Source organism: Lampetra planeri, chromosome 16 (assembly GCF_965212315.1).
Source record: "Lampetra planeri chromosome 16, kcLamPlan1.2.h2, whole genome shotgun sequence".
NCBI lineage: Eukaryota > Metazoa > Chordata > Hyperoartia > Petromyzontiformes > Petromyzontidae > Lampetra > Lampetra planeri.
In genome coordinates this window covers 10,219,587-10,237,569 of record NC_136122.1, presented here as the reverse complement: position 1 = coordinate 10,237,569, position 17,983 = coordinate 10,219,587, and the positions used below count along the sequence as shown (strand labels likewise).

The 17,983-nt window shown below is 45.9% G+C and overlaps 1 protein-coding gene across 1 annotated transcript in view; it reads left to right on the top strand.

Annotated features, from left to right (window-relative positions):
* The window catches only part of NELL1 (neural EGFL like 1), a 115,984-nt gene extending 98,220 nt beyond the window's left edge, over positions 1-17,764 (top strand). The window contains exons 17-21 of the mRNA XM_078601439.1: positions 7,484-7,624; positions 8,726-8,919; positions 9,519-9,695; positions 12,927-13,166; positions 16,543-17,764. Coding sequence (XP_078457565.1) covers positions 7,484-7,624; positions 8,726-8,919; positions 9,519-9,695; positions 12,927-13,166; positions 16,543-16,593 — 803 coding nt within the window. The 3' untranslated portion in view covers positions 16,594-17,764. The remainder of the gene's footprint in view (positions 1-7,483; positions 7,625-8,725; positions 8,920-9,518; positions 9,696-12,926; positions 13,167-16,542) is intronic.
* The last annotated feature ends 219 nt before the right edge of the window (positions 17,765-17,983 follow it).

The following is a 17,983-nucleotide window of genomic DNA, read 5'->3' as shown; positions in this document are numbered from 1 at the left end:
AAGACAGTGCAACAAATGTGTACTCCATCTGTTCTATCTGTTCCATCTGTTTGGGATAGAGTGTTGCCCGCCTGGCACGCGTAGTTTTCTCCGGGTGTTCTGGTTTCCCCCCAAATGTAAACACTCATCAATCGGCCAATCACATCTTCACTTATATAGAGGACCGCAGAGCTTGGGCAATTGTTGTCGCCGGCTCACTGCCTGGCTGCCGCCTGCCTGCTTGTACGTGGTTCCTTCACGCCCCTGAGTCGTTTTCTCTCTCTCTGTGAAGTTGACATTTTTTTCATTATTTTGGTTCGCTCGGACAGGAATGTGTAATGAGTAATTCGTGAGCAGCTTTATTTTTGTATCACTTCATTACATTTTAATGCGAAGTAAAAATTGCAGAAAGCCATGCTTTTAGCTCTCCATGTAAAAAAGCTAAAGGCCATTGTCAAGAACGCACGCACCCAGATTGGATGTGACAGCTGAGCAGTTAGCAAAGGGAAGTATTTGTGAATATTCCGACGTGTCCCTGTAGAAACACCACCTATGTTGTGTGATGCTCCGTTTTCATCTCGACTCATTTTCTGAATTGAAAACTAATTTTCTAAATTTAAAACTCTAGGACGTATTTTTGTGTTTCGTACGTTGTCTTTTCCCCGCACTTTCGATTGGGATGGTTGGCTACATTCGGTGCGAAAGTATTTCAACATACTACGTACGTGATCGACCACCGTACATTCTTCTCCTTCTGGTATCTTTCTTCACGCTGCTCATTTTTGGAATGCCCTCCACATCGGCTCTTTGCCAACGTTTCTTAGAATAACCTTACTCAATCCTAGATATGTATTTGCTTTTATCTGTTACAACTTCATTCAACTGGTACAAAAACTGACACCTTGACACAAGGCATCATGTTTGCAATAACCACAACACAAGCAGTCAAAATGCAAACAAAAAAAAACAACTCTGATAATGATAATGATAGGCACTGTCCTTGAAGTTGATTGGTCCACACCCGAGACAGCTTTCTTTAGAGCCTAGTCTCCATTGGTGTTGGACCAGATGACGCCAAAAGGCGTACAACTCAAAAACAGCGCACTATCAGAGTATTGAGAGCTCGGGGTAAGCATTTACACTATGAGACCTCCTTTACCAGTGGCAAAATATAGTAATAGGTTGTTATTCATTCGTGCTGTTTGTTGCTGGCTGCTTGGCATATTGGGCATTTGGATCTGGACTCGAGAACTGTAAATCATATATATATGCGTGAAGTGGAGCCATTGACCAAAATTTCACCAATTACATATATTTGTTTTCATTTCAGGCATTGTTGTTGGTGAGTGTGTTGAGTTGTTTTGTTAATTGTGCTTTTACATCAGTGCCGATGCAGCATCACCAAATAATCGTGATGCCTCATAAGAATTCACTTCCCGACAATACTTATAATCATATTATTTGAATCCCCTTTGCCCAGTGTGTGAAGGATTCCCCAAAAGTAATGTATCCTATTTTTCCTGAATTATTATCGTGTTGAACTCCGTAAAAATGTTAGACAATTCATTAATGGGAATATCTTTCGATTTAAAGCGTTCGTGACTGCAGGGATTCATCTTCTTGGTTCCTTCGGTAAAGTCACGTAGAATGGAAATAATAAAATAATATTTTATTATTTTTCTTCTTTTTATTATTTTATTATTTCCATTCTACGTGACTTTACCGAAAGAACCAAGTAAAATGGGAACATCGTGAACATTTGGCTATTTTGCAAGTTTCCGCTCCGGCCCTCTCTGCGTGCTTGTGGAACCAGGGGTCACTGTGCACCTCTGTCACGTGACCATTTACGGAACAGCACCTGCACACCAGTATCATCATTTAAAAAAAAGGTTCCTACACAGGCTATTGTTTCGATATGCCAAATAGATCAACATCAGAATCATAATCTGTATTTATCCTGGAAGCATCCGAGGAGCTATGGTGACAGGCCTGGGCTGTATGGTGAATGGGACAGCACATTCCACTTCACAATACAGTCCGATGTTCTCCACATTGTATGTGGTCTGCCATTGTTCTGGTTGACTGCCATTGTCGTGTTCAAGAGAACACTTCTGCCGTCTGACAAATATTCACGACTTTGCCATGATTTAATATCCATGGTCGTGTATCGCTTCCATAGACTAAACTAATTGACAAATGCAAATGAGGCATTGCTTCCAGAGTAAAGCAAAAGCGTCTTTGTTAATAAAACATGACACCACCAGTCAAACATATATCGGCTAGACCTTGGTTTAAATAGAGGGAAGCAGGCATATTACCATGTGAATATATTCAACATGAAAGGTCATTTTAAAACGTTTTCCTTCACGAGTTTTAACGGTAAGCATAAAGCAGCAGTTATATATGTCCATGATCGCCTTTCATAAATAATCATTCGCAGCCCATTTTCAATCAACTGCTAAATAAAAGCGTCCCGAACGACGTTGGGAGTCATTGGGGTTGTTTGACCATTCTAGAATTGAAGCTTTCGTGACTGCAAGGATTCATACTCTTTCGTTTTTTCGGTAAAGTCACGGAGGTTAAAATAATGTATTTGTTTTCTTTTAACCTACGTGACTTTACCGAAAAAAACAAAGAGTATGTTTGACCATACTTCACCATGTTGGTCAGTGTGGGTTGTAGAAGAGAGGCGAGCAGAGATCATTGCGGACATCAATCACAACTGATGCTCGCCATGAACGGGAATGCATCTCGGTTCACTGGGTTCATGGCACGGTGCACCACCATTATCGTAAATATTCAAGTTAGAACTTACATATAAGCTGGGTTGGGGGTGGTAGAAGAGCGCCTTAACAAAAATAATGTGCATATCAAGATGAGTTTAGCATATACATGGGAAATGCGCAGGGGGCGGGGGGGCGTCAAAGTCATACCATGCCCACGCACTATGCAGGATCAAGAGCACCAAGGGGGGGTGCAGGGATTTGCATTAACAAAGGAAAGGAATGCCAATGATATGTAGCTGCAGTTACTAAACAACACCTTTGTCAATGCTAATCCCTGCACCCCCCCTTGGTGCTCTTGATCCTGCATAGTGCGTGGGCATGGTATGACTTTGACGCCCCCCCGCCCCCTGCGCATTTCCCATGTATATGCTAAACTCATCTTGATATGCACATTCTTTTTGTTAAGGCGCTCTTCTACCACCCCCAACCCAGCTTATATGTAAGTTCCTAACTTGAAGTGTCTCATTCTTCACCTGAGGACGGCTGCTTGCGTTGTGGCCGAAACGTCGTGAGAATTGTTTCATTTTATTATGTTTTATTTTTATTATTTTATTACTTCCCTTCTACGTGACTTTACCGAAAAAACCAAGAAGATGAATCCCTGCAGTCACGAAAGCTTTAAATCGAAATTCAAGTTAGAGTCAAAGTATTTACTTGCGTTAAAGGACAAAGGGATGGAGTTCATCCCAATTGGAGGCCGTCAGCCAGTGGTGTGTGTATTTGCCATCGTATGCCCCCGTGTCTTTTTAAAATATATATCATTGGTTACTGTCATACATTACGTGTGTTTGTTTGTGGAATATTATAATCGTATCGTCAAAAGCACACTGCGAAATGAACCTAGTGACCTGAGTTTGATTCCAAAACATGGCTGCCGTCGTGGCGAGTGGTATTTGACCTGGTCGTGGCCACCCTAGGATCAGTAAAATATCACCCCCACTACCGACACGGCATGGGGAAGCCTTCATCCAACAGTGGACTGACTCTTGAGGCTTTAGTCTGCTGTTAGCCGTAATGACCCATTGTTGAGTGTACTGATTTTTTTTCCCTCCGTGAATTTTTTTTTCATTGTATTTGTCCAAGGTCTCCTTTACAAAGGGGGGGCTCGTTATCCCAGTGGCCTGTCATTCTGGGGCTCTATGGCAAATGCGTTGATGGATCAGTGGATTGATGATTGATTGACGATTTCGCGCAACGGCTCATTTCGACGATGGGGCGGACGTTGGGACGTGCGGTCGTTTGCAGTTTGAAAAACGCGCATTTGGACCGCCCACAAAATTCGCTAATGAAATATTTCACGACTGGCTCGAGCAATGAGTGAGTGCGTGGTGCCGCCCTGGTTGTGATTACAGGGAAGACAGCGCCGCAAATTAAGCCCAAATTTACACCGGGCAGACACGATGCATCTTCCCCCACCCCCCACCACCATTATCCTACGCCACCGCTCGCATGATTTGTTAATTATGAGCCAGTGAGAGAAACAGCGCCATCAACTGCCGCTGTGCAATAAACGTGGCTGGGCGCACAGCCCACGGCTATAGGCGCCCAACTGCCACCTGCATAAATAATTCATCCGGTGCTGGCTCTGGGGCTAAGCTTGGCAATAGAAAGCGCGGGGCGTCTGCTGCTTCTAATTTACGTAGCAATTGCGCATGGGGCTGGAGAGTTACACACGTGCGGACACGTTGGCGACTCATAAACGGGACCGTTGCAGAGTCTCCACGAGGAAAGGCCATTGCCTGCAATAAACGTCGCGTGTTAGATCCAAAACAAAAAATCCCAGCCCCTTTAGGGCAGTATTATTGATGGTCGTGTTAAGTAGTTTTTTTTGTTATTTTTGCTCGTGCCACCAGCAGTATCGCAGCAATTGTGTTCCACCGTGCACCGATGGCCTGAGTTGAGATTATTTTGTGTTTGTTATTTTCTCGAAGATTCGTAAAAGGCAGAATTATTCAAACGTGCACGTGACGAGGCCTCTGTTTGTCGATTGAAAGGCGATCTGTACGCTCACCATGCATGCACTGATTGGTGCATTTGGGAATCTATTCTTTTAAAATCCTCCCCTAGTTGGAGGCCCTTCTGCCAGCAGTGGCACGAAGAAACAAAATAGCAGGGCTGCACCTCGCCCTTATTTTCTCGTGATAGTATGTGACTGGATCACACACGATATCATCATCACATCATTATTATCACGAACCATGGGCAGATCGCCCGTAGGTGTCCATTGCACATTTCGTAATTTTTCCCACTTTCCTCTGTCTTGAGACAATATGCTCAAGTCGTGCCACATCTTTCTGGCACCAATCTCTTATGTCGTAAAGCCATCCTCTGTGAGGTATACATACGGTATATATTTATATATATATGTGAATTGCTACCATTACAAATTTTACATACTCAAAAAAAATACACTTTAGAATCTGATAATGACGATGAATTATGACAAATAATTGAACCTGCTGCCTGTGGGGGCAGATGGATTATTGCTCACCGAATACAAATAGTACGCCGTTTATATTTAAGAATTTTTTTTTACATGCACAGATCTGCAACCAATAAACCCTGAAGGCCATTTTTGCCAAATGGGATTTTAAAATGTCAATCTCGTCACAATACTTTTATCGCACAAAACATGTGTATTGTTGAAGTTCAGAAAATAGAACTTTGTTATCTATTGTTGAGAATGCCTACGGAAATAGAAAAACATTCTCAACCTATTAAAAATGGGCCAACTTTTTCTCGGAGCGACTGAATTAATTAACTTACACACAGCCTTTACTGGAAGGCGCACGGTTTAATGAAAGGTCGACTTATCGTAGCTGAATTACGAACAACCGTAAGACACATGCATCTAGACAAATCACACGCGAAGCTCATGTGCTGGGCCATTTCTCCTGCATCCTCTCAGCCCATAGCCCCCAGGCCCATGTCCGCACTTCTCACCCAAGCTGTTAAGTTTAAGTTACTCTTTATGTAACAATGCCTGGGCATTGTCTAGGCAATGTTGTTGCTGTTGTTGTTGTCTGCCTATAAGTTCCCACTATTTGTGGTTTTTGTCCAGTAGTAGTCACCGAACTTTGATTTCATCTCTCCTCATCTCAAAACTAACCTAAGAATACTCTAAATGTCGACTTAAGATGACAAGTTCATAACCAGAATTCATACTCTTAGGTTTTTTCGGGAAAAGTCACATAGATAAAAAATACAATTAAAATTAATAAAAGTAATAATAGAAATAAAAATAAAATAATAAATCACGACGTTTCGAAGGCAACACAAGTCTCCGTCATCAGGTGGGACCGTCACAGCTAGATTTACTGTATTAATAAATATTTTTATTTCTATTATTAATTTTTATTTTATTTTTTTACCTACGTGACTTTACCGAAAAAACCCAACAGTATCATAACCAGAATCTTTATTTAGACTGGAGGAATCCGATGAGCTATTATTAAGCTCCTTTTCACCGATGTCCAATATGGGCGTACCTTCGAGAAAATGTGTCAGTAGAAATATCTTTACAGCAGAACAATGCGGCCCCAAAACTACGAACGTCAATTCCTGATCCACACAGAGCAGTAAAACTTCCATAAATAGGACACTCTCATCCGGCTGCTCTCAGCTCGTCAAACGGTCCCCAATCTCATCTCAACAAAGTCGTCTCCTCTCGCGCAATAGAACCCAAGTTATCTTGAGGGATCTTAACTCATCGCCTTTGTTGGCTGCTAACAATGAGAGCAGCCCACTGCGTTCAATAGTAGAGACTCGTCCGGCTTCAGTGTGCGCCCACCCTCCTCAAACTCAACACTCGGGCAGCGTCAGCACGATCAGGTGGCTTCAATGCAGCAAGAAAACAAAAAAAAACTTGTCCTGCTAGACGGGATGAGCGTGAACAAAGGTAAACGAAACTTCTACCTGGCACGGGAAACGCAGCGCCGGCAACATTAAACGGCGGGCCTTGAGGCTCGGGCCCGCGACGGGGAACCCGTTGTTCCGTGCGGCGTTCCACCACGATGCCGGAGACCGTCCTTTTGGGGGGGCGCCGTTAATTAGCGGCGTAATTCAATTAAAGGAGGTTTCGCTTCGCGCTGCAGAGCTCGCTGGAGCGTCGACGGGGCAAGAGCGATTCCCCGATGAGCTAGGAGGGCTTTGCCGGTCTCAAGTTCCTTGTGTTCTCAGGGTTTAGTGTGGATTACGCGACGAGCCGCGTGCGGTTTTTTTCTTCTCGCCCTGCCATCGTCCTTTTTGTTTGATGTTAGAAATCTCCGCGCACTCTCTCTCTCGTTCTCTCTCTCTCTGTCTCTCTCCGAGCTCCTCCACGTGAGCGCCTCCCACTGCGTCTCGCCCGCTTTTACACAAATCCCTTCGCTCGCATCAATCCCATTATCGCCTTGCCGCGCCGGAAGCAAAGTCGGGCAGTGCATCTTATAAATGGGACGTGAATAAAGAAATACGGGTGAAAAACATCCGTTTCAAAGCAAACTGCCGAGAGGGAGGGAGAGAGAGAGAGTGAAAAAACACATCGCCGGAAAGTGTTGAGGCATTTGGCAATGTGTGTGTGTGCGTTTTTTTCAGACATGTCACGATACACTTTGAATATTGCAGTGCTTTTCTTTTGACGAGCGTTTTGTTGTTGTTTTTGTGAAGCGACGTTTGGATGAAGCGACCGCACCGCCTCCCCCCCCAACCCCCGGCTTGTGATTTGTCTCCTCGCTTAGACGTGGACGAGTGCGCGGTCGGCATTGCGCAGTGCCACCCCAACACGCACTGCGTCAATCTCCCCGGGTGGTTCCACTGCGAGTGCCGCGCCGGGTACCACGACAACGGAAGCTTCGCCCTCAACGGGGACAGCTGCACTGGTCAGACGCGACGCCGCCACCGAATCAGCCGGCACCGGTCCGCTGGGGTCGTCGATGAATCGAATCCCCGAAGGGGCGAACGCGTCGAGCGATTGATTCGTGACGAGAGGTTTTTTTTGGGGGGGTTAGGTCACGTTAAACGATCCGACGAAATTTGTCTCGATTATCTAAGCAAAGCTCCACGCATAGTATAAGAATGGGGTGTTTACCCTTTCTGGCAATAAAACAGGTGTTAAGATATTTAAACACCAAACAGAAACCTTTTGCTGGGAGTCATGTCGCCTTTGGGTGTCATTTGGTCTAACACTGATTGAGACTAGGCCCTAAAGAAGGCTGTCTCTGGTGTCGACCAATCCGTTTCAAAGACAATGCATTTAACACATCCCTGCGGAGGGAGCTGGTAGGAACGTTGAGTTGCTCGGTCAATGGCTAGGGTCAACGGCGGCGTGGTGTATTCCGCAAATATGCCCGACTGTGAGGGCGGGCACAAGCCGGCGTGAGTAGGTTAAACGTTGAGTTTTATAAGGGCACCACGGGGTGACCAGCCCCTCCCCACCCAGCCCCACCCCTCCCACCCCCCACTCAGCCCCACCCTCCCCACCCAGCCCCTCCCCACCCAGCCCCTCCCCACCCTCCCACCCCCCACCCAGCCCCACCCACCCCACCCAGCCCCTCCCCACCCTCCCCACCCAGCCCCTCCCCACCCTCCCCTCCCCACCCAGCCCCTCCCTGCACGACGGACGGACACAATAATCCCCTGTGGGCTGGTGTACCCAGCAGGTTCCTACCAGTAACATCACATTTAAAGGAAAGCCTCGTCATTGCATTTTGTTACAAGTCCTCTCTGGCCGCACTGACAGGTGTCTGTGTGTGTCACGCCCTCCCCCCTCCCTCCCCCCCTCTCTCCCTCCCCCTCCTTCCCCCCTCCCTCCCTCTCCCCCTCCCTCCCTTTCCCCCTCCCTCTCCCCCCTTTCTCCCCCCTCCCTCCCTCCCCCTTTCTCCCCACTCCCTCCCCCCTCCCTCCCCCCCTCCCCCCTCCATCCCCCCTCCCCCCTCCCTCCCCCCTCCCCCCTCCCTCCCTCCCCCTCCCTCCCTCACCAGACATTGACGAGTGCGTGACCGGGCGGCACAGCTGCCAGAACCAGACGGTGTGCGTGAACTTGGAGGGCAGCTACGACTGCCGCTGCCCCAGCGGGCAGCACTGCAGCGGGGAGTGTCTGCACGACGGGCAGACCAAGCGCAATGGTCACGTGTGGACACTGCTAGGCGACCGCTGCTCCGTGTGCACCTGCGTGGTGGGTCTCACCTGGGCTTGCTTACTTGTCATGATTATTTACCTGTGATTACTTACCTGGGATGGTTCTCACCTGGGCTTACTTACCTGTGTTTGTTTATCTGCTTGGTGAGTCTCACCGGCGATGGAGCTCACCTCTGTTTACCTACATGTGCTTACTTACCTGGGTCTAACCTGTGCTGGGTATTACCGGGGGTAACTCACCTGCATTGTAGATTTGACCTGGACTGGCTGTCACCTGCGCTATGAGTAGTTACCAGCATTTTAACTTGTTACATTTGCCTTTCCATTGTGTCACTCTCACCTGTTGAACGTTTACTCGGCAGCAGTGCAAAGTATCACACGTGGTAAATATTTGCCCTTAATAAATTGGCAGACCATCCATAGATCGACATGAACATTCAACGTTTTAAATTCCATGAGCCTTCGGGATGGGCACCGTTTGTCCAAGGCGCCAAAGCGTCTGGCCCGCAGCTCCAACGAGACGGCCAACGCAGACGCGACGACACGGATGGGACGGCGCGAACGCGGACGTGGACAAGACGACATCGATTCTGGCATCTCACGGCCGCTCGTCCGTCGCCCGTGTGTCCCACGCAGAACGGTCAGGTGTTTTGCCGGCGGACCATGTGCGAGTGCGACAACCCCAACGTGGACCTCTTCTGCTGCCCCGAGTGCGACAACCGCATCACCAGCCACTGCCAGAGCCATAACGGGCAGGTGACGTACCGCAGCGGGGACACGTGGGTCCACGACTGCCAGTCCTGCCGCTGTCTGGTAAGAGCCGCCTTGCACCTTGTGCCTTAGAGTGTCCGCAGGGCAGTGGCGGCCGGTGGGGACATACTGTATTTTGGTTGGCCACGGAAGCCCCTGGGGGTGCGGGAGACGAGAATGGTGGGGGGGCGGTGGGCGGAGGAGGGGGAGGAGTGGGTGGGACGGAGACGTGTATACTTAACCCATTCCGATGACGTACGTGTGCATCATCAAATTTTCTTCTGATTCCGTTCCGATGACGTACGTTTACAGCATCGTACACGTATGTCGTCGGAACAGAATCGGAAGGAGGCTTAACGGGAGGGGGTGTGGCACGTTTTATCGCCAGCTCTCATAGAGTGCGGTCGTGTCGCTACAGTTCTCTGCGGTGAAGACAATATGTTTTAAAAAAACGGCGCTATGCCTCTAAATAAAATTAACGCTACCCGCTTGCACATTCTGAGATTCAGCGGTGACGGGGAAAAACCCTGCAACTTGCAGATGCCTCGGAACGGGAAAGGATTAATTGAATTAACCAAGAGCAGCATCTCCCCCTACTGAACTGACCAAATTTAGGCCCACCTGCAGGCCAGTACTACGTCACACTTATAGGGATGGCTGCCGTCAAGGGGTCCCCTAGGTTTAAATAAAAACTACGCCTGGGCGTGGAAAATTTTCGTGATAATGTGTCGACATCAGTTGCTTTACTGGGGCATTAAAGCCGCCAATACATTTCGATTTAAAGCTTTCGTGACTGCAGGGATTCATCTTCTTGGTTCTTTCGGTAAAGTCACGTAGAATGGAAATAATAAAATAATACAAATTCAACATAATACAAAAAAATAATTCTTACGATTCGGCCACAACGCAAGCAACCGTCGTCAGGTGTCTTCTCGACAGACCTGTTCGCCACCTGAGGACGGCTGCTTGCGTTGTGGCCGAAACGTCGTGAGAATTATTATTTTTGATTATGTTTTATTTTTTTTATTTTATTATTTCCATTCTACGTGACTTTACTGAAACAGCCAATACATGTACATCATTATCCTCAAATGGGCAGGTAGGTGTTTACACTATGAGACCTCCTTTACCAGTGGCAAAATATAGTAATAGGTTTTTACCCTTTCAACTGGTACAAAAACTGACACCTTTATACAAGGCATCATGTTTGCAATAACCACAACACAAGCAGTCAAAATGCAAACAAAAAAAACAACTCTGATAATGATAATGATAGGCACTGTCCTTGAAGTTGATTGTTCCACACATTGGTGACCTGATGACGCCTTTTGGCGTCATCTTGAGACTAGGCTCTAAGAAAAGCTGTCTCGGGTGTGGACCAATCAACTTCAAGGACAGTGCATATCATTATCATCATCAGAGTTGTTTCTTTTTGTTTGCATTTTGACTGCTTGTGTTGTGGTTATTGCAAACATGATGCCTCGTATAAAGGTGTCAGTTTTTGTACCAGTTGAAAGGGTAAAAGCCTATTACTACAGGTAGGTGTTGTTCAGTGTTTTTTGTTTCTCCATCTTATTGCACTTGGCGGGGGCCTGGTACAACCAGTCACCAATGACGAGCAGCCATCGCTGCAGGGCGATGGCAGCTCGAGGCAGACTTTGCTCGGCGAAGTTTTTAATGACTCGTTCGCGTGCGTCAATCGTTCCGTGGATTTGTTGGCGATCGATTTCGCCTTTCGAAAGAACGTGGCTTGGGATGTACGCAAGTGACCTTTTCTTTGTATGGAGACATATTCACGCGTTGTCTCGTTGTTTTAAAATAGCTGCTATGAGAATATGTGATCGTATAACTGTACGGTGTGTACTTCATGTAAGTTCAGGAGGTTATTACGATGTCGGAGCACTGAGGGAGCTCCATTAATATCCTAAGTTAAGATCTGTCTTTCAGAGTTCCATGATTAAATCGGGTTGTCAAGAGTCACGAGTTAATGGTCTTGGCCCAGTGAGCAATGACTGTACGTAAAAAAAATCCATCACGTTGAAGTTGGTTTTATATATGGGAATTAAACATAACCAACTGGACGTCTGTGAAAAAAGAACTTCATAGCTCATTGAATTCCTCCAGTCTAAATAAAGATTCTGATCCTGATGTCGTTTTTAACCGTCGTGCGATGAACATTACTCTGTGTGCGGTGCGAGTGGGAGAGTGCTGCCCCCTACTTTGTGGTCCCGTCCGTCACTTGAAGGGATCTCAGATGCTGCTCCGTGATGTCCACTTATCTGTGCTAATTCTCCAAGGCAGTGGGTCCCACTGATTGGAGTCGGATCTGGATGGATGCTTCGTCCCATAAGACATCGAATTTTGTTATGCGTTTAACTTGGCGAAGTTTCGCCTTTGTCTTATGATATTCCAGCACACGTGAGATACTATTAAACTGAACTATGAAAAGCATTTTTTTTTTTACCAGGTAAGGCCCACTGAGCTACTAGCTTTGATTTCAGAAGCGACCTGGCCACAAATGATAGCTCAACAAAATGACTTATCCTGTGGAAATGTATAGCAGCCAAATACTCTAAAGTCATGTTTCTAAATGTAGAGGGAAAAACCGGAGGACGCGACCACGAGGAGAACATGCAAACTCCAAATATACAGCAGGCGTCAGGGTTGGGATCGAACCCACGACCTCCTGTATACCAGGCAAGGTAGTTAACATCTTGCCACCGTGGCAATGTTAACTACCTCGTAAACTAATAGGGGTTTTCCCCTTTTTTCTGGCAACAAAACTGACACCTTTTGCAAGGAATCATGCTTACATTAACCACAATACTTGCAGTCAAATGCAAACAAAAAACAATACTCTGATAATTTATGCATTGTCTTTGAAACTGATTGGTCCACACCAGAGACAGCTTTCTTTAGAGCCTAGTCTCATATGGTGTTCGACCAGATGACGCCAAAAAGCGCGCAGTTCAAAGACAACGCACTACCAGAGTAATGAGGGCTCGGGGTAAGCAGCTACATCATGGGACCTCCTTTGCCAGTACCAAAATATACTAATAGGGTTTTATTGTGGTTAATGTAAGCATGATTCCTTGCAAAAGGTGTCAGTTTTGTTGCCAGAAAAAAGGGGAAAAACCCTATTAGTATATTGTGGTAGTGGCAAAGGAGGTCCCATGATGAGATACCTCGTAAACCTTTATTTATCGGGGGGCGGGGGGAAATAAGAAGACAAATTTGACGGTGACGGCACGGTTGTCCCCGCGCGCGCGTTCCATTTGACGCGTCGTCCGGCAGCAGGGTGAGGTGGACTGCTGGCCCGTGCCATGCCCCAAGCTGCACTGCCGCCACACGGTGCTGCTCGAGGGCAACTGCTGCGCTCGCTGCGTGGGCAGCCCCTGCGAGACGGACGGCGACTCGGGCGCAGCCGTCGTGCCGGACCTCACCAAGAGCTGCCGGGACGAGCGGGGGGCCCAGCGGCTGGGCGGGTCCTCTTGGCGGCCGGATGGGGGGCCGTGTATCCTCTGCCACTGCCAGGTGGGGAAACGCGGGGGGCGGGGGGGTGGTGGTTCATCTTCTTGGTTCTTTCGGTAAAATCACGTAGAATGGAAATAATACAATAATAAAAATAAAACATAATAAAATAATTATTTTCTTGGTTCTTTCGGTAAAGTCACGTAGAATGGAAATAATAAAATAATAAAAATAAAACATAATAAAATAATTATTTTTATTACTTTATTATTTCCATTCTACGTGACTTTACCGAAAGAACCAAGAAGATGAATCCCTGCAGTCACGAAAGCTTCAAATCGAGGTGGTGGTTGCTTGTCGGCAGAATTCAGGCTCTTCAGACTATCGCTGTGTCTTTGGGGTTTCCCTGGTGGATCCTAGGCAAGAGCACTGAGCTGGTGCTACTGGTATCCTGGGTTTGAATTCTGGCTTCAGCCGTCCGTTATTAAACTGGGTTCTCAAGTGTCGTGAGTTGATGGTCTCAGCCCAGTCACCAAAGAAATCGCATTTTACGTGGTTTTTGCACTGAGTTTGCAAAAATGTTTCTCTCAGAATAACACAAAAAGCAAAGCTGGGTTGACTCCCGCGACACATATTACTTTCTGTTTCGGGGTGGGTGCCAAAGTGCTGCCTCATACTATTACACCAGAGGTCACGTGAAGGGATCTCAGAAGTAGTTCTGTGATGTCCCCTTCGCTGAGCCATTATTCATTGCAGAGAAATTTGCATCGCCGTGCGAGAGATACAAAGAGATGCTTCGTCTCTTGAAATAATACTCCAGTTTCCAAGTGGACGTTTTTCCAAGTTTATTTTGTTGAACCAGGCAACAACTCAATGTACCGGGATAGTCTCGTAGTTGCAAGCGTGACCTGATAGTACAATCTTGTGAATATATATTTCAATGTATCACTGTTAATTACATTCTTACCGCATTCACATGTCGACTGTGAAGAAGGCTGGCTCACTTTGAAAACCAGGCAAGGTGGTCTAGGCCCGGATTCCTAGCCCTACTGGGCCAAACTGGCACAATCTGGGTCTCATGACTCACTTAAAAGGGGCCAGTCTCCTCCATAAGACATTTACTGTTGACGTCCTACAAAGTGGTACCAATTTTATCCATCCTGGAGTGGAGATGATAGGCTAAATCAACCTCCCAATCTGGATGTAAACTCGCGTAACTCGAGTTGTCGTGCAGGCACTCTGCCAGATGATGTTAACGTGTTTGCTCATTAATTCGCTCAGCCACCTAATGCCCCAAAGTTTAGTTTTCAGAGATAGATTCACATCAATATTTATTGTTATTTTCCATGTAAACTCTCGGGTCACCCTGTATACTTTGCCAGAAAAAAAAAACCCAATACACATAAAACAAACTTTTAATGAGTTATATAAAACAAGCCTTGCTCCACTGAAGAATTCTGACCTTGGCCCTGCGGGGAAGTGCATTGAAAAAGAACAATAATGACCCCACGAGCCTTGAATACAATTTTGCAATTGTAGGAAAAATCCATACTCTGAGACGATGTGCATTACTTCACTGAAGGGCACGGGCAACACACATTTTACCTGCCATAAGTTGTATTTCATGTGCCGACTCATTAGAGAGCACTTAGAGCTTGGAAGTCTGAACATTTGTTATCGTGCACTCTTTACTTATGTATGATGGACTTCTTTCGCACCATACGTTGCCAACCATGCTAATCGGAGGTGTGGGGGAAGGACAACAAATCAGTTCTGAAGAAATACGTTTTTAAACTAGATTGAAAAGTGCATAGCTTCGGTGGCTTCCTAATATCAGAAGGAAGAGCGTTCCAGACGGTCACTTTTGCGGGTCCAGTCCATCGCGAATGCGCCGCGGTGATCACGCAGAGTCGGCTCTTTTGAATAACACTACCGTTTTAAGTCTGTCGCAAAACTGGCTCGGACTCGAGGATGGTGCCTGAACATTAGACACCGGTAGCTCGTTCCAGGTGTTCGGGCCAGAGAACCCAGTGAGGCTGCGCTGGGCGTGTGGTGGCCGCACAAGGTTTACGAGCGGGCACAGCGGCAGATCACCGTGGGCTGTCGATTGGAGACGGCGTGGATTGGGGTCTGTTGAAGCCGGCTGCTTCTGCTCTGGGTTATTTTGAGAGAGTCTTGGTACTGAAAGAGGCTTATGTATTAACAGACCACGTATATATATTTTGATGTCTATCAGCCTATTTGCTTTTTCAGATCAATTGCCTGAACAGTTGTGAACAAGCCCAGCTTTGCTGATGAGGCCTCAAAAGTTCAAATTGGTCCCGAATGATCTCGTTGAAACGAATGCTGTTGGGTAGCATTAGTCCAGAAGTCCCTTAGCCTGACATACCAAAACACATCTTAAATTTACGTGGGGAGATAAATGATGTTCGTTTTACTTTATTCACCCATCATGCCCCACAGCAACACATTGTATACGTGCATGTACAGCCCTCACGCGAGTCCACTATGGAACAGGGGCCTCCATACGCCTAAGTGGGTGATGAAGGTTATGTTACCATATTTCATCACGCTGGTCAGTTTGGGCTAGTCAAGGCGGGCAGCATCAATGTAAGTTGAAGGTGGCCAGCAGAGATGTTAAACTTGTATAAGTCCAGTACAACAACGGGGTGTTTTGTCCCTCCGCTGCCTATTTGCGCATCGTGCTCACCATCCAAACACCATCCAGGCTCAACTCTGACTTGGCTTGTAAGATCTGATGAGATCGGGCACATTCCTGATGATTGTCTGATACATGTATAAAGGTGTCTATTGTTATGGCCGATGGATGAGACTGATCACTCTGCATGGCAGCCAGAGGAGAGAATCAGGCTAAGCGCCGCAGCGATGAGGTCAGGTCACGCGCAGGAGTGAGATGAATGGACTGTGATGGATGCTGCTGACAATGTGGGGAGGAACTTCATCCATCGGTGGATGTATGATGGCTGATTAGGATGATGACGATGGTGGTAGTTATGATCGTATAATTGGGTACAAACATATTAGGGGCCGTCTATAAATGACACACGGCGTGACAAATAGTCAGACCCCCCCCCACAAATATGACGTCACAAAGCTCTGCCCCCCCCCAAATCATGTTTCCATTTTGAAAATAAAAGATGCTTCACATCGCTTTAAACTATTGTCATTGTAGTGCGTATTTAATGTGGCGCTGCACTCTGATGTTGTAGGAGAAAACATTCATTAAAAAGTGTATTTAATTAAGTAGAACGTGTTGTCTATATTTATTTAAAGTTGCGCATTTTGATGTGACGTCACATTTCTCATACCCCCCCCTCGTCACACATCGTCACAAATGTCTGACCCCCCCCCCCTCCCTCCTAAATGCGTGACGTCATTCATGGACGGCCCCCTAATTGTATATTTTTTCTTTTCACAGGATGGGAACATCTGCTGTTCAGCCGACCCTCTGTGTCCTTTCAAGAACTAGGGAGTTAATTATCACTAAGAAGACAATTAATATGTACACATCGGTAGTATGGCTGTGCCGTTCTATTTTCGGTAAGTTGAAAGCCATTGCAAACAAACGTTTAATTTTAAAATAATTTAATAACAGTCGGGGCAAAAATAAGAGCTCGATTATCGAAGCATCATTAGGATGTAGAACCGTTTGTTTATTTAAAATGTTTTTTTTGGTGTTTTATTTTCTTTAACAGAAAATAGCATCCGAAATACAAAAAACTTACACATGTCCAGAATAACTTATTGTGGATTTAAAGTCACTCCCTGTAAAGTTACTTGAATATGATGTAAATGCATTTTTTTTCCATTTGTGATTTTTTTTTTTTGCATATGCTGTGCTGCGTAAAATGTTTTGCCTACTTTATAATTTATCATCGTTTTTATTATGCCCTCGGATGATTATGTGTGCCAAAATTATGAGATGTAAATATTAATATTGATGAAAGTTGATCGCATTGAAATGTTTCCAGTTGTTTGTTGTACTTTCGCAATTATTTTCAGGATCAATAGACACGCTGAGAAAATCTTAAGAACATAAATCGAAATGAGGAAGTCAAAAGTCTCAAGCTTTTGAAATGAGTGGTCACACTTTCATCCCAGTTACTTGATTACATTACATTTGAACCTAAATATGACAGTAAATAAAAAAAAAAGTTCGGCTAGCCACTCGTGATTAAACCAACTTCTCAAGTGCGCACGGTGCATGGGTGACATTGCAACAACAACAAAAATCTATCATACAATGACAACTCTGCAATGTGACCAACTATCATACCAGAGGAGTATGTATGCGCGAAAGTACACCACGTGCATTGTAAAGTATGAAGAAGGCCCATTCGAACAAAAAAAATCTCTTCCACTGCCACACGCTGTCTCAAGGCTTGCGCATCACTCTGCGCGATTTCCCCAGCGGATTCTTCGTCTCGTAACGCGGAGATGCCATTCTATTGGTCCTGCCAGTTTCTCTCTTCTGAGTTCTTGCTTTCACATCGTGTCAAATGTCCATGAACCACATCGCCTGCTCACCCGGCTCTTGGCCCGGTTTCTATCAATGCTCGGTGGTCTTGCGTGAGCTCACGTTGACATTTTTGAAATACGGTACTGTGCTTCATTTGTGCTGATTGCTTAATAAAGAGCCACAATTCTAGACAAGGTGTGATGTTACATGTTTATTTAACTGTTGAAAAATATTACAGGTGATGATGATGATGAAGATAATAATGATGCCCTTTTTTCCAGAAATACTTAAATGAATGTCAAGATTGTTTTTCGGTGGGGCCCTGCATTGGAATATTGGGCCAGTACCATGTAATGAGTATTTGTCATGCGAGAGTAAACTATAGTACCCGGAGAAAATC